This window comes from Sprattus sprattus, assembly GCF_963457725.1.
Source record: "Sprattus sprattus genome assembly, chromosome: 11".
NCBI classification, from domain to species: Eukaryota; Metazoa; Chordata; class Actinopteri; order Clupeiformes; family Clupeidae; genus Sprattus; species Sprattus sprattus.
The window spans coordinates 5788094-5799885 of NC_137909.1; the positions used below are offsets into that span (position 1 = coordinate 5788094).

Below are 11792 nucleotides of genomic sequence, written 5' to 3' on the forward strand. Positions count from 1 at the left end.
CATCAAAATAACAAGCCGCTATGGACTATGCGCTCCTCGCTCTTAAAGGGAATGTGAAATGACGCTCGGATTGGTTTATTGCATATTACGCCCAAACCACACCTATGGCTGAGTAACCTCCTTTGGACCAACCCTTTTGACACTTGCGCTGGACGCAAGTGTGTTTTTTCCGCCGTTAAAATAGCAACTGCGCCATAGAGCCGCCCACACAGCTACTTGCGCTTGGCGCCGTCCTACTTGCGTTTCTGATCGGCAAGATAGGGCCCTTGAAGTGCTACATTCAACTGGGCACAATTCTAATAAGCACAGATTCACTAAGCACAGATTCACTAAGCACAGATTCCCTAAGCACAGATTCACTAGTCACAGATTCACTAAGCACAGATTCACTAGTCACAGATTCACTAAGCACAGATTCACTAAACACGAATTTACTAGTCACAGATTCACTAAGCACAGGTTCACTATGCATAGATTCACTAAGCACAGATTCACTAAGCACAGATTCACTAAGCAAAGATTCACTATGCAAAGATTCACTAGTCACAGATTCACTACGCACATATTCACTAAGCACAGATTCACTAAAGGGCAGGCCACACTAAGCCGATTTTCATACTTTTGCGGAAAATAACTTGACAAACTGGCCTCCCGGTCAGATAAATCTGCCATTTGGAACGTTGCTTTCCGTCAAGGTTAAGGGCAGGCCACACTAAGCGGATTTTCATACTTTTGCGGAAAATAACTTGACAAACTTGCCTCCCGGCCAGATAAATCTGCCATTTGGAGCGTTACTTTCCGTCAAGGTTAGAATCCCCTCTCCAGAGTGGGAAGGTTGCAATCTACCCTGCTATCAGGGCCTGTCTGGCCGCAAATCGGGTTTGAATCCGCGAATCTGATGACGTAATTATCCCACGTGAACGCTGGAAGCTGTCAAGTAGTCACGTACATCTTCCCAATCGCAATAAAAACAAAAAAATGTAAGTCTTCTGTTCTGTTTATGGCTGGCAAACAACGATCTAAGAAGGGCACGTTTTATTCACTGAGTTACCAAAGCAGTCTTCTTTATGGGGACTAATTTACACTGCACTGAATTACACAACTAATATTACCAGATACATATAATAGTGGACATTACACTAGGCAACATGGATCTCATTCATATCTCATCCAGTCGAAATCTTAGCAGGATTGAACATATCTTTATTACAGCGTATCAACATAAGAACAGAACATAGCTAAATCTCCGCTTAGCGTGCTAATCACTACTAATAGCACTAGAAGGTAGCCCAAAATGTGGTATTTAATACACACGATCTATCACAGTAGCAACTTCATGAAAACCCTTACTTTCATTAGGTATGCACATAATGCATCACATACAGGTCGAACAATGATGATTTAAGCATAGGAAATGTATAAGGCACAGTATGGTCAACTACTTGGCGACAAACTGAACTGTCTGCACCAACTTAACTAGTTGTAACTTGTCGTCTTCTTCTACGAGTCTCCTTCTCCATTTCCGGTAGCACCCTTCACAGCGCCACCAACAGGCCTTGCATATGTACTACAGCATATTCACCAGTTTCAATGGGTGTGTGTGGCCGTAGAACAGCGCAGCACAGCTTTGTCTGGCAGCGATTGACTAAACCCGAATACGTTCCCGAAAGTATGAAAATCGGCTTAGTCTGGCCTTACTCTTAAGGGCAGGCCACACTAAGCGGATTTTCATACTTTTGCGGAAAATAACTTGACAAACTGGCCTCCCGGCCAGATAAATCTGCCATTTGGAGCGTTGCTTTCCGTCAAGGTTAGAAACCCCTCTCCAGAGTGGGAAGGTTGCAATCTTCCCTGCTATCAGGGCCTGTCTGGCCGCAAATCGGGTTTGAATCCGCGAATCTGATGACGTAATTATCCCACGTGAACGCTGGAAGCTGTCAAGTAGTCACGTACATCTTCCCAATCGCAATAAAAACAAAAAAATGTAAGTCTTCTGTTCTGTTTATGGCTGGCAAACAACGATCTAAGAAGGGCACGTTTTATCCACTGAGTTACCAAAGCAGTCTTCTTTATGGGGACTAATTTACACTGCACTGAATTACACAACTAATATTACCAGATACATATAATAGTGGACATTACACTAGGCAACATGGATCTCATTCATATCTCATCCAGTCGAAATCTTAGCAGGATTGAACATATCTTTATTACAGCGTATCAACATAAGAACAGAACATAGCTAAATCTCCGCTTAGCGTGCTAATCACTACTAATAGCACTAGAAGGTAGCCCAAAATGTGGTATTTAATACACACGATCTATCACAGTAGCAACTTCATGAAAACCCTTACTTTCATTAGGTATGCACATAATGCATCACATACAGGTCGAACAATGATGATTTAAGCATAGGAAATGTATAAGGCACAGTATGGTCAACTACTTGGCGACAAACTGAACTGTCTGCACCAACTTAACTAGTTGTAACTTGTCGTCTTCTTCTACGAGTCTCCTTCTCCATTTCCGGTAGCACCCTTCACAGCGCCACCAACAGGCCTTGCATATGTACTACAGCATATTCACCAGTTTCAATGGGTGTGTGTGGCCGTAGAACAGCGCAGCACAGCTTTGTCTGGCAGCGATTGACTAAACCCGAATACGTTCCCGAAAGTAAGAAAATCGGCTTAGTCTGGCCTTACTCTTAGAATCCCCTCTCCAGAGTGGGAAGGTTGCAATCTTCCCTGCTATCAGGGCCTGTCTGGCCGCAAATCGGGTTTGAATCCGCGAATCTGATGACGTAATTATCCCACGTGAACGCTGGAAGCTGTCAAGTAGTCACGTACATCTTCCCAATCGCAATAAAAACAAAAAAATGTAAGTCTTCTGTTCTGTTTATGGCTGGCAAACAACGATCTAAGAAGGGCACGTTTTATTCACTGAGTTACCAAAGCAGTCTTCTTTATGGGGACTAATTTACACTGCACTGAATTACACAACTAATATTACCAGATACATATAATAGTGGACATTACACTAGGCAACATGGATCTCATTCATATCTCATCCAGTCGAAATCTTAGCAGGATTGAACACATCTTTATTACAGCGTATCAACATAAGAACAGCACATAGCTAAATCTCCGCTTAGCGTGCTAATCACTACTAATAGCACTAGAAGGTAGCCCAAAATGTGGTATTTAATACACACGATCTATCACAGTAGCAACTTCATGAAAACCCTTACTTTCATTAGGTATGCACATAATGCATCACATACAGGTCGAACAATGATGATTTAAGCATAGGAAATGTATAAGGCACAGTATGGTCAACTACTTGGCGACAAACTGAACTGTCTGCACCAACTTAACTAGTTGTAACTTGTCGTCTTCTTCTACGAGTCTCCTTCTCCATTTCCGGTAGCACCCTTCACAGCGCCACCAACAGGCCTTGCATATGTACTACAGCATATTCACCAGTTTCAATGGGTGTGTGTGGCCGTAGAACAGCGCAGCACAGCTTTGTCTGGCAGCGATTGACTAAACCCGAATACGTTCCGGAAAGAATGAAAATCGGCTTAGTGTGGCCTTCGCCTAAGCACAGATTCACTAGTCACAGATTCACTAAGCACAGATTCACTATGCATAGATTCACTAGGCACAGATTCACTAAGCACAGATTCACTAGTCACAGATTCACTTAGCACAGATTCACTAAGCAAAGATTCACTAGTCACAGATTCACTAAGCACAGATTCACTATGCATAAATTCACTAGTCACATATTCACTAGGTACAGATTCACTAGTCACAGATTCACTAGGTACAGATTCACTAGTCACAGATTCACTATGCATAGATTCCCTAGTTACAGATTCACTAAGAACAGATTCACTAAGCACAGATTCACTAGTCACAGATTCACTAAGAACAGATTCACTAAGCACTAAGTACATAAACGTTCTTTTTGCTCTCCCAAACTGTGTAGTAGGCTAATGTTACGTTTGAGTGAATGGTGGGCGCGATACGGCGAAATGGATGAGACAAAGCTTCTGAATAGAAAGTTTACCTTTAAAAGTTGTGTTGTGCAAAAAAAGCGAGCTTCACTGTTGTCTCAAAATGTCAACAGGCAGCTGGCTGAAAGCACAGAAGTAGTAGGCTTACCTTTTATTGGTAACCTAACTGTTACGGTTTATTGTTTATTGAGGCCTGACTTCTATGTTCACAGCAAACTTGAAAAAAAGCAAATATTAAGCTATGGTTTAACTGCACTATAGGCTGAGTCCTTGTTTATCTGAAATGTGCTGTTTATAATTTTATTTTGTACCGCCCTGTTTGGCAATGTTGTTTTTCAATAAAATAAAACATTGCATGAAGCAAGCCAATCCACTTTTCCATGTTGATAAGAGTTGTAAAAAAAAAAAAAAATGATTGAAGGGATATTTAGAATAGATACAAATTTGCGATTAATACATTTGTGATTAATCGTGATTAATTTTGAGTTAACTATGACAAAAATGCGATTAATCGCGATTAAATATTTGAATCGTTTGACAGCACTATTTCTAACATAAGATCATCTTGTGAGGATGTCCCCTCAAAACTTTGTGGACTGACATGGAAACATTACATATAATTGAATCAAGAGGTTTTATTTCTTCAATCCATCTCAATAATAAACAGATACAAAATGAGTTAGTCTGAATCCATATCTTCTTTTAAATTCTGGGGTATAAATTCCTATAAGACAGTGATCGCTGCTTGGGTCCTTGGATCCATCTGTAAATATTTACAGTTTTTCACTATTGTTAAGAAGTAAAAAGCGAAAATTCGGCACAATCTGCACAACCTTCATATCATGTATCAATCGCTCGCCCCAAGAGGGAAATACTTAAGACTCCCTTATCTGCATTAGACTCTGATTTTCCTTGTGAACACACTGATGTCAATTACACATCACGTTGTTGTCAAAACACTGTACACAAAGTTTTGTTGTTGCACACAATTTTCAAGTAAAATCTCAAAGCATCAACCTGCAAGGCACAAATAGTAAAATCTCTAAACTTTCAGGTCTTTTGACCAATTTGCAGTGAGGACTGCACCATAAAAGTGTCTTGAGCCTCTGTTTTGTTTGGTAAACTATTGAAAACTTTGAAAAGATCGACAACCAGAGAAGGAGAGGGGTAAGAGAGAGAGGAGAAGGGAAGAGGGCAAAGAGAAGGAAGAGGAGGACAAGAAGGAGGAGGAGTAGGAGGACAGAGAGAAGGAAGAGGAGGACAAGGAGGAGGAAGAGAATGAGGACAAGGTGAAGGAGGAGGAGGAGGAGGAGAAAGAAGAAGGAAAATGGTTATCTCTAATGAGATTTGGGCCGCTGTGGTAGACCATGTTTTCATGGTTTTTCATTAGAACCTTCAGGATGGAGAACAAGTACGAAATCTGTTTGCCTTGTGTACTGTAATACTGCATATCAATAGAATATAGTGTGCTCACAGTAGTTGTATTTTGCAGGACTGAAGAACCACACTGTGGAGGAAGAAAACACACTTTCAATATTTTTTGAAAGCAAAGTAGCATTTTCCAGGAGATATAAAGGGTTTTGCATTTTTTGTTAGTTGTTTTGAGATTTGTGTTTAGAGTTTTGAGAAAACGAGGCATGCTTTACTGTAAAAAAAAATGTGTGTAAGCAATTGAGGAAAACTGTAAGCATTTTGTATACAATTTTATGTCAATACAATCTAGTGTTTGGTGGAACAGGAGACTGAAATTGTAAATATGGTTTGTGAGAACAACGGTATTGCTGTTTTATGTTTGACTATGAAAAATGTAGGCCTACACTGATACATTTTACAAAAGGAGAAATGGCTCAATGAGTCATTGTCATTCATATGGTGTGATTCGAAGATTGTGTTTTCAATTTTGCACTTCTGTGTGCTGTAAATGCTTGGTAGTGTGCAGCAAATGCTTAGCTGTGTGTACTAAATTAATGTATGTGTGTGTGTTTTGAAAATATGGCTGTGTGTACCAAATGAAAACACGAGTTCCATTTTGTGAACAGTTAAGAGATTTGATAGCAAAGAGTCATCTTGCAAAGGGAGTGTCAGGTTTAGCATTTTGTGTGTGAGGTTTTCAGTTTTCTGTGTGCAGTTTTGAGAAAGCCGTTATTGTTTTGAAAAACGGGTTTTAGCAACAGTGAAAAACCGTAAAGGAATCCATAATATCAAGAATTCAGGTAATCTTGGCAATAAGCTGCAAAAAACTGTTCATCTGGGAATTCTTTCTTTTGATTTAACAGTTATATGTCTACATTTGGCAATGGAAGTATCCATGGAGGAACACCACTCAGAGCTGGTATGTTAACACTTCCCTGAAATATGTTAGTGAGAGCTAAGTAAATCCTAGACTGAGAGGGGTTTCCTCTGCCTCCACCAGTAAAGCACATGGATGTGTTCTTTTCATGGCACCTTAGACTATTCTTAGGGCTTTAAACTGTATTCCATCTTGTTTTTCAGAGATGTTTTACAAGCTGAGCTATATACAATACAACCATAATCAAAAGTTGACCTTATCAAAATGTTATATAAATGAATCAAAGAAAGTCTATCTGCTGCCCAGTAACCATCCTCATCAGGTTAATAACCTTTTTAGACTTTGTTTTAATATATTCAATATGACATTTCCATAAAAGTTTATCACCAATAAAACCAAACTCCTATATATTTGAACTTCTCTCCTCTTTCAAGTGGTTGATTATAGAGCATCATTTTCAGATTTTCTTCCTTGTAAATTGCATGACCTTTGGTTTTTGAATAGAAAACTTAAAACCCTTGTCCACTCCCCATTGTTCTAGAACATCTTTTTTAATCTGATCAATTATGTATGGAAAATTCTTTCCCCTTTTCCATATAACAGCATCATCAGCATAAAGCAGACTATCAGTATTATTCCCAAGTTTCTCAAGTATATCATTAATCATTATATTAAACAAAATTGGATTAATTCGCTCCCCTGGGGAACTCTCTTTATCCTTGCATGAGGCACCCTTTAAATAGGCTGGCCACTTGGCTACATTTGTCAAAATAACTCTACCTGGAGCCAACCACTGTTGTGGGGGAGCCAGGGTCCAACCATTGTGGTGGGGGACTTCACCCCACATAAGGGCCAAACTCCTCACGGAGAGAAGGGGGGAAGTCACATTCTCATATATATCAAATGAAAAACTTGTGTGCTAATATTTTCTGTAATTGCTCCCACACACATTTTGTCCTCATGTTATCATACAGAGACACACGTTCTTAAGACCAGTGAGGTGGGATCAGTTGGTACGCTAGCAACTGAGTTGAGAGCTTTTCAGATATTTTGACAATAATAGGCATGGCCTTATCTTTCCTTTGAGTTTGTGTTTGCTGTTTGCTGTACAGTTCCAGCAAGTTGTACCGTGTTATATCAATAATTGTATGCAACTCCAGTTTAGACATGGTTGCAGAGAGATATGTTGACTGTGGGGTGTTTAGAAGTTTATTTGAAATATGTGGAAGTAGCTGAAGATGCACTAAATCAGCAACCCTGGTATAATGTCCTGTTTGTCCTGCGAAACCCAAATCACACACATACACCCTAGCACGAAAACACTGTCGAAAATGTAGGAGTGCACTAAAGTCCAGCTTTATTTTAAGTAGCAACAGGAACACCTTCACATCAAACTCATCTTAGCTGTTACTCAAAATGGCTTAAGGAATGTGGGTTCCCCAGACTGTCGAGTGAGCCAGAGCAGAACAGGACATGGGTGCGGTGCAGTGTTGGGTCTCTGGGAATGACAGACAGGCATGGAGTGTCCTGGGAGGAGTGAAGGTCCTTAGGCAGATTCCGGGATGGCTGGGTGGCTCTCGCCTGTGGAGGCAATAAGCACAGTAGTATTAATATTTCATGCCATGCTGATTCTAATCATGTTTGGAGCGCAACAGAAGTGATAATGGGAAAGACTGTCCTCTGCACAATTCACTTTGAATGAAGGTGACTAAAAGAGTAAACTGGTTCTGTGGGCATTCAAAATAGCTTTTACAGAGGAGACTCAATTCAGGTCATCAAAAATATTTGACCATTATATGTTGGAGTGGGGAAATGGCAAGATGCTAAGATACAGATGCTAGCTATGGAACTCAAAAATGCTTATATTCCAAACAGTAATGTTGGATGTAGTTAAGTTTGGGTGCCTTACCTTCTGTAGAGATTCCCAATCTCTTCTCCTCGCCTTCCAGCAGTTTCCTGTAGGTGGCGATCTCAGCATCGAGCTTCAGCTTGATGTGCAGCAGCTCTTGATAGTCCTGCATGTATTTGCTCATCTCCATCTTGGTCTCACAGAGCTGGTTCTCCAGTTGAGCAATGATGTCCTCCAGCCCTGCCACCTTGTCTTGGTGATTTGCTTCCATGTCTTCCAGCTGCTGTTCCAGAGCAGAATTACTGGCTCTCACGCCATCAATCTGATTCTGCAGTTCAGTCACCTGAGTGTGGAAGGTGGTGATCTCGTCTTTCATGGTCTTCATCTTTTCCTCAGTTTTGCCAGCTGTTTGTTTCAGTGTGTCGAATTTGCCCTTGTACCACTTCTCTGCCTCCTGGACATTGCGAGCAGCCACGGACTCAATCTCAGCACGCATGTTGCGCAGGTAGGCAGCCAGGTCAGGTCGGTCTGAGTCCAGCTCCACAGTGACCTTGGAATCCTCAATCTGCTTCAGGAGGTCAGCTACCTCTTCATCATGCAGCTTCTTCAAGAACTCAATCTCGGCCAGCAACTGTTCCACTTGCCTTTCCAGGTCGGCTTTCTGCAGCGTGGCATTATCCACATCCTGACGGAACTCTAGCAGGATCATCTCAGCCGCCTCTGGAATTATAGATTGGGTAAGAGAGAGTCAGCATTGCACTGCATTGTTGTAGAGCTGGCAACTCTAGACATTAGACTCTATAACACCTCACATCTAAGTTGCTCTTACCACCTTGCAATATCACTTGGACTATTGCTTCATAGTTTTCTAGTTGTAGCAACCACAGACCAAAGTATACATTGAATGAAGCTAGGTGACAGTATTGATGGGTATGACCCGTTTGCTATAACACTGATTAATAACCCAGCAAGGTTCTAGTTCTAGCTCATCCCTCTCAGCTTACCTTTGAGGGCCATTTCCTCCTCCAGTTTGAGCCTCCACACGTCTATCTCCTCCTCGATGTAACCCCTCTCAATGTCAGCTGCGCCCTTTTCTGCAGTCAGGACCTCAATCAGATCCCTCATCTCCTTGAACTTGATCTCATACTCTTCTCCGAGACCACTAGGGCCTCCCTTGAAGCGGCCCTGCAGTGCAGCCAGCTCTGCCTGCAGCTGGGCATTCCTCAGTTCCAGGGCCTGCACCTTCCCAATGTAACCGGCAAAGCGAACATTCACCTCATGCATTTCCTCCTTCTCGTTTGCATGCTGCTGGTGGATCACTGTGCCAACCTCAACAGCAGACACACCACCCTGGTACCCATTACGACCGCGGCTGTAGGAGGATCCCTTACAGCGGGAAGGAGATGGACTTTGCACCCGCACACTGCTGGAGTTGCTCACCGACAGGGAATTTTGGGAGTGTGAGGAGCCTCTCATGTTTCTGCCTTTGTGTTGCTTGCTAGATAGTAGTTCCACCACAGAGAGAAGGGCCTCTTCTTTGCGTGTTCCCCAGGAGCTGGTCGACCTTACTACTGACAGTCCTGGTGCTGGATCCTTGGCTTATATAGAGCCACTAAGAATCTCACACCCCTCTTTGAAACCCTGGCAGGGTTTTGACATGTTTTAATCTGTATTTCACAGGAGGGTATCGAAATTCAGAAGATGCTATTGAACAATAGAAATTGAATTTATGTATAATTAATACGCCATTCACCTCAGGTTCAGTCATCTTTACAGTGCGTGTTTCTGAACCACTTCCCTCTGAAGAACTACTCTAAATAAAAAATCAGATGTTTCAGCCCAGCCACCTTATTTTGGTCTTCTGCTCTGAGGACTGTGAATACAAACAGCTGTGTGTGTGAGAGTAATGGCCACATGAAGAAGCCATGTCCTTGTCACAGTAGTCAATCTACATCTTGTCACTTCATTCACTATTGGTTTCTCTGCCTCTGTGAATGCAGTCTGTGCATATTTTACTTATTGGATAGGCTCCCTCCATCAGTCATATAGAGATTTTCCTTCTTCACACTCGAAAGGCCAATTCAGATCTCCAGACTTGCACACTCAGGGAACTTCACATTCTGTTGTTGTCAGGAATCTTGGACTGCAAACCATGTGGGGCTCTCAGTGTTCCTGTTGCTGGTCACAGGTGTTGATTTTTGTCACTAATGTTGTCATTATGTTAATGTTTTCAACTGAGCATTGTTTACTTTCCTTTACAAGCCGCCTAATCTTCTGTGTGTTGCTCAGTCTTGATTTGGCACCCGGTGGTCATGTTGTGTGAGTTTGAGCTCTTGTCTTTCCTGATAACCTTTGTTACCTGTATCAAGTCTTTTTTACTGAGATCTTTGTGACCGGTTTTGGATAACTTCCTTCCTTTTGTTGGAACTATGTAACTGCCCAGCCTGTGTTTTCCTGTCTGGATTTACATTGAATTTTTTGCCCTCAAGTAAGAGTTAAGTTTGAACTAATGTGATCGAAACTTCTCTGTCTCTGTCTCTGCAACTGAGTCTAACATCTCCACGAGTTCAAATCCAATTACAGCCCTTACAGCCGGAATAATTTCACCCCTCATCTTACCCTGCCAATGCCGGATTCTTTTTTGTTCGGAAGAAGGATGGCGCCTTCAGACTGTGTATCGATTATTGGGGCTTGAAAAGATCACTGTAAAGAACAGTTACCCCGCACCCATACAGTTTTTCACTGTTGCTAAAACCCGTTTTTCAAAACAATAACGGCATTCTCAAAACTGCACACAGAAAACTGAAAACCTCACACACAAAATGCTAAACCTGACACTCCCTTTGCAAGATGACTCTTTGCTATCAAATCTCTTAACTGTTCACAAAATGGAACTCGTGTTTTCATTTGGTACACACAGCCATATTTTCAAAACACACACACATACATTCATTTAGTACACACAACTAAGCATTTGCTGCACACTACCAAGCATTTACAGCACACAGAAGTGCAAAATTGAAAACACAATCATCGAAACACACCATATGAATGACAATGACTCATTGAGCCATTTCTCCTTTTGTAAAATGTATCAGTGTAGGCCTACATTTTTCATAGTCAAACATAAAACAGCAATACCGTTGTTCTCACAAACCATATTTACAATTTCAGTCTCCTGTTCCACCAAACACTAGATTGTATTTACATAAAATTGTATACAAAATGCTTATAGTTTTTCTCAATTGCTTACACACATTTTTTGAAAGCATGCCTCGTTTTCTCAAAACTCTAAACACAAATCCCAAAATCCCAAAACCCTTTACAGTATATCTCCTGGAAAATGCTACTTTGCTTTAAAAAAATATTGAAAGTGTGTTTTCTTCCTCCACAGTGTGGTTCTCTTGCAGTCCTGCAAAATACAAATACTGTGAGCACACTATATTCTATTGATATGCAGTATTACAGTACACAAGGCAAACAGATTTCGTACTTGTTCTCCATCCTGAAGGTTCTAATGAAAAACCATGAAAACATGGTCTACCACAGCGGCCCAAATCTCATTAGAGATAACCATTTTCCTTCTTCTTTCTCCTCCTCCTCCTCCTCCTCCTCCTCCTTCTTCACCTTGTCCT

At 41.4% G+C, this 11792-nt stretch overlaps 1 protein-coding gene across 1 annotated transcript; it reads right to left on the reverse strand.

Moving 5' to 3' along the window:
• Nucleotides 1-7854: 7854 nt before the first annotated feature.
• On the reverse strand, nucleotides 7855-9633 carry LOC308372880 (vimentin-like; the record flags this gene model as incomplete). The annotated part of the gene is made up of 3 exons (XM_080848228.1): nucleotides 7855-7889; nucleotides 8218-8877; nucleotides 9162-9633. 3 exons carry the CDS (start codon nucleotides 9631-9633, stop codon nucleotides 7855-7857), a joined length of 1167 nt encoding a protein of 388 aa, XP_080704354.1.
• Between the last annotated feature and the right edge of the window lie 2159 nt (nucleotides 9634-11792).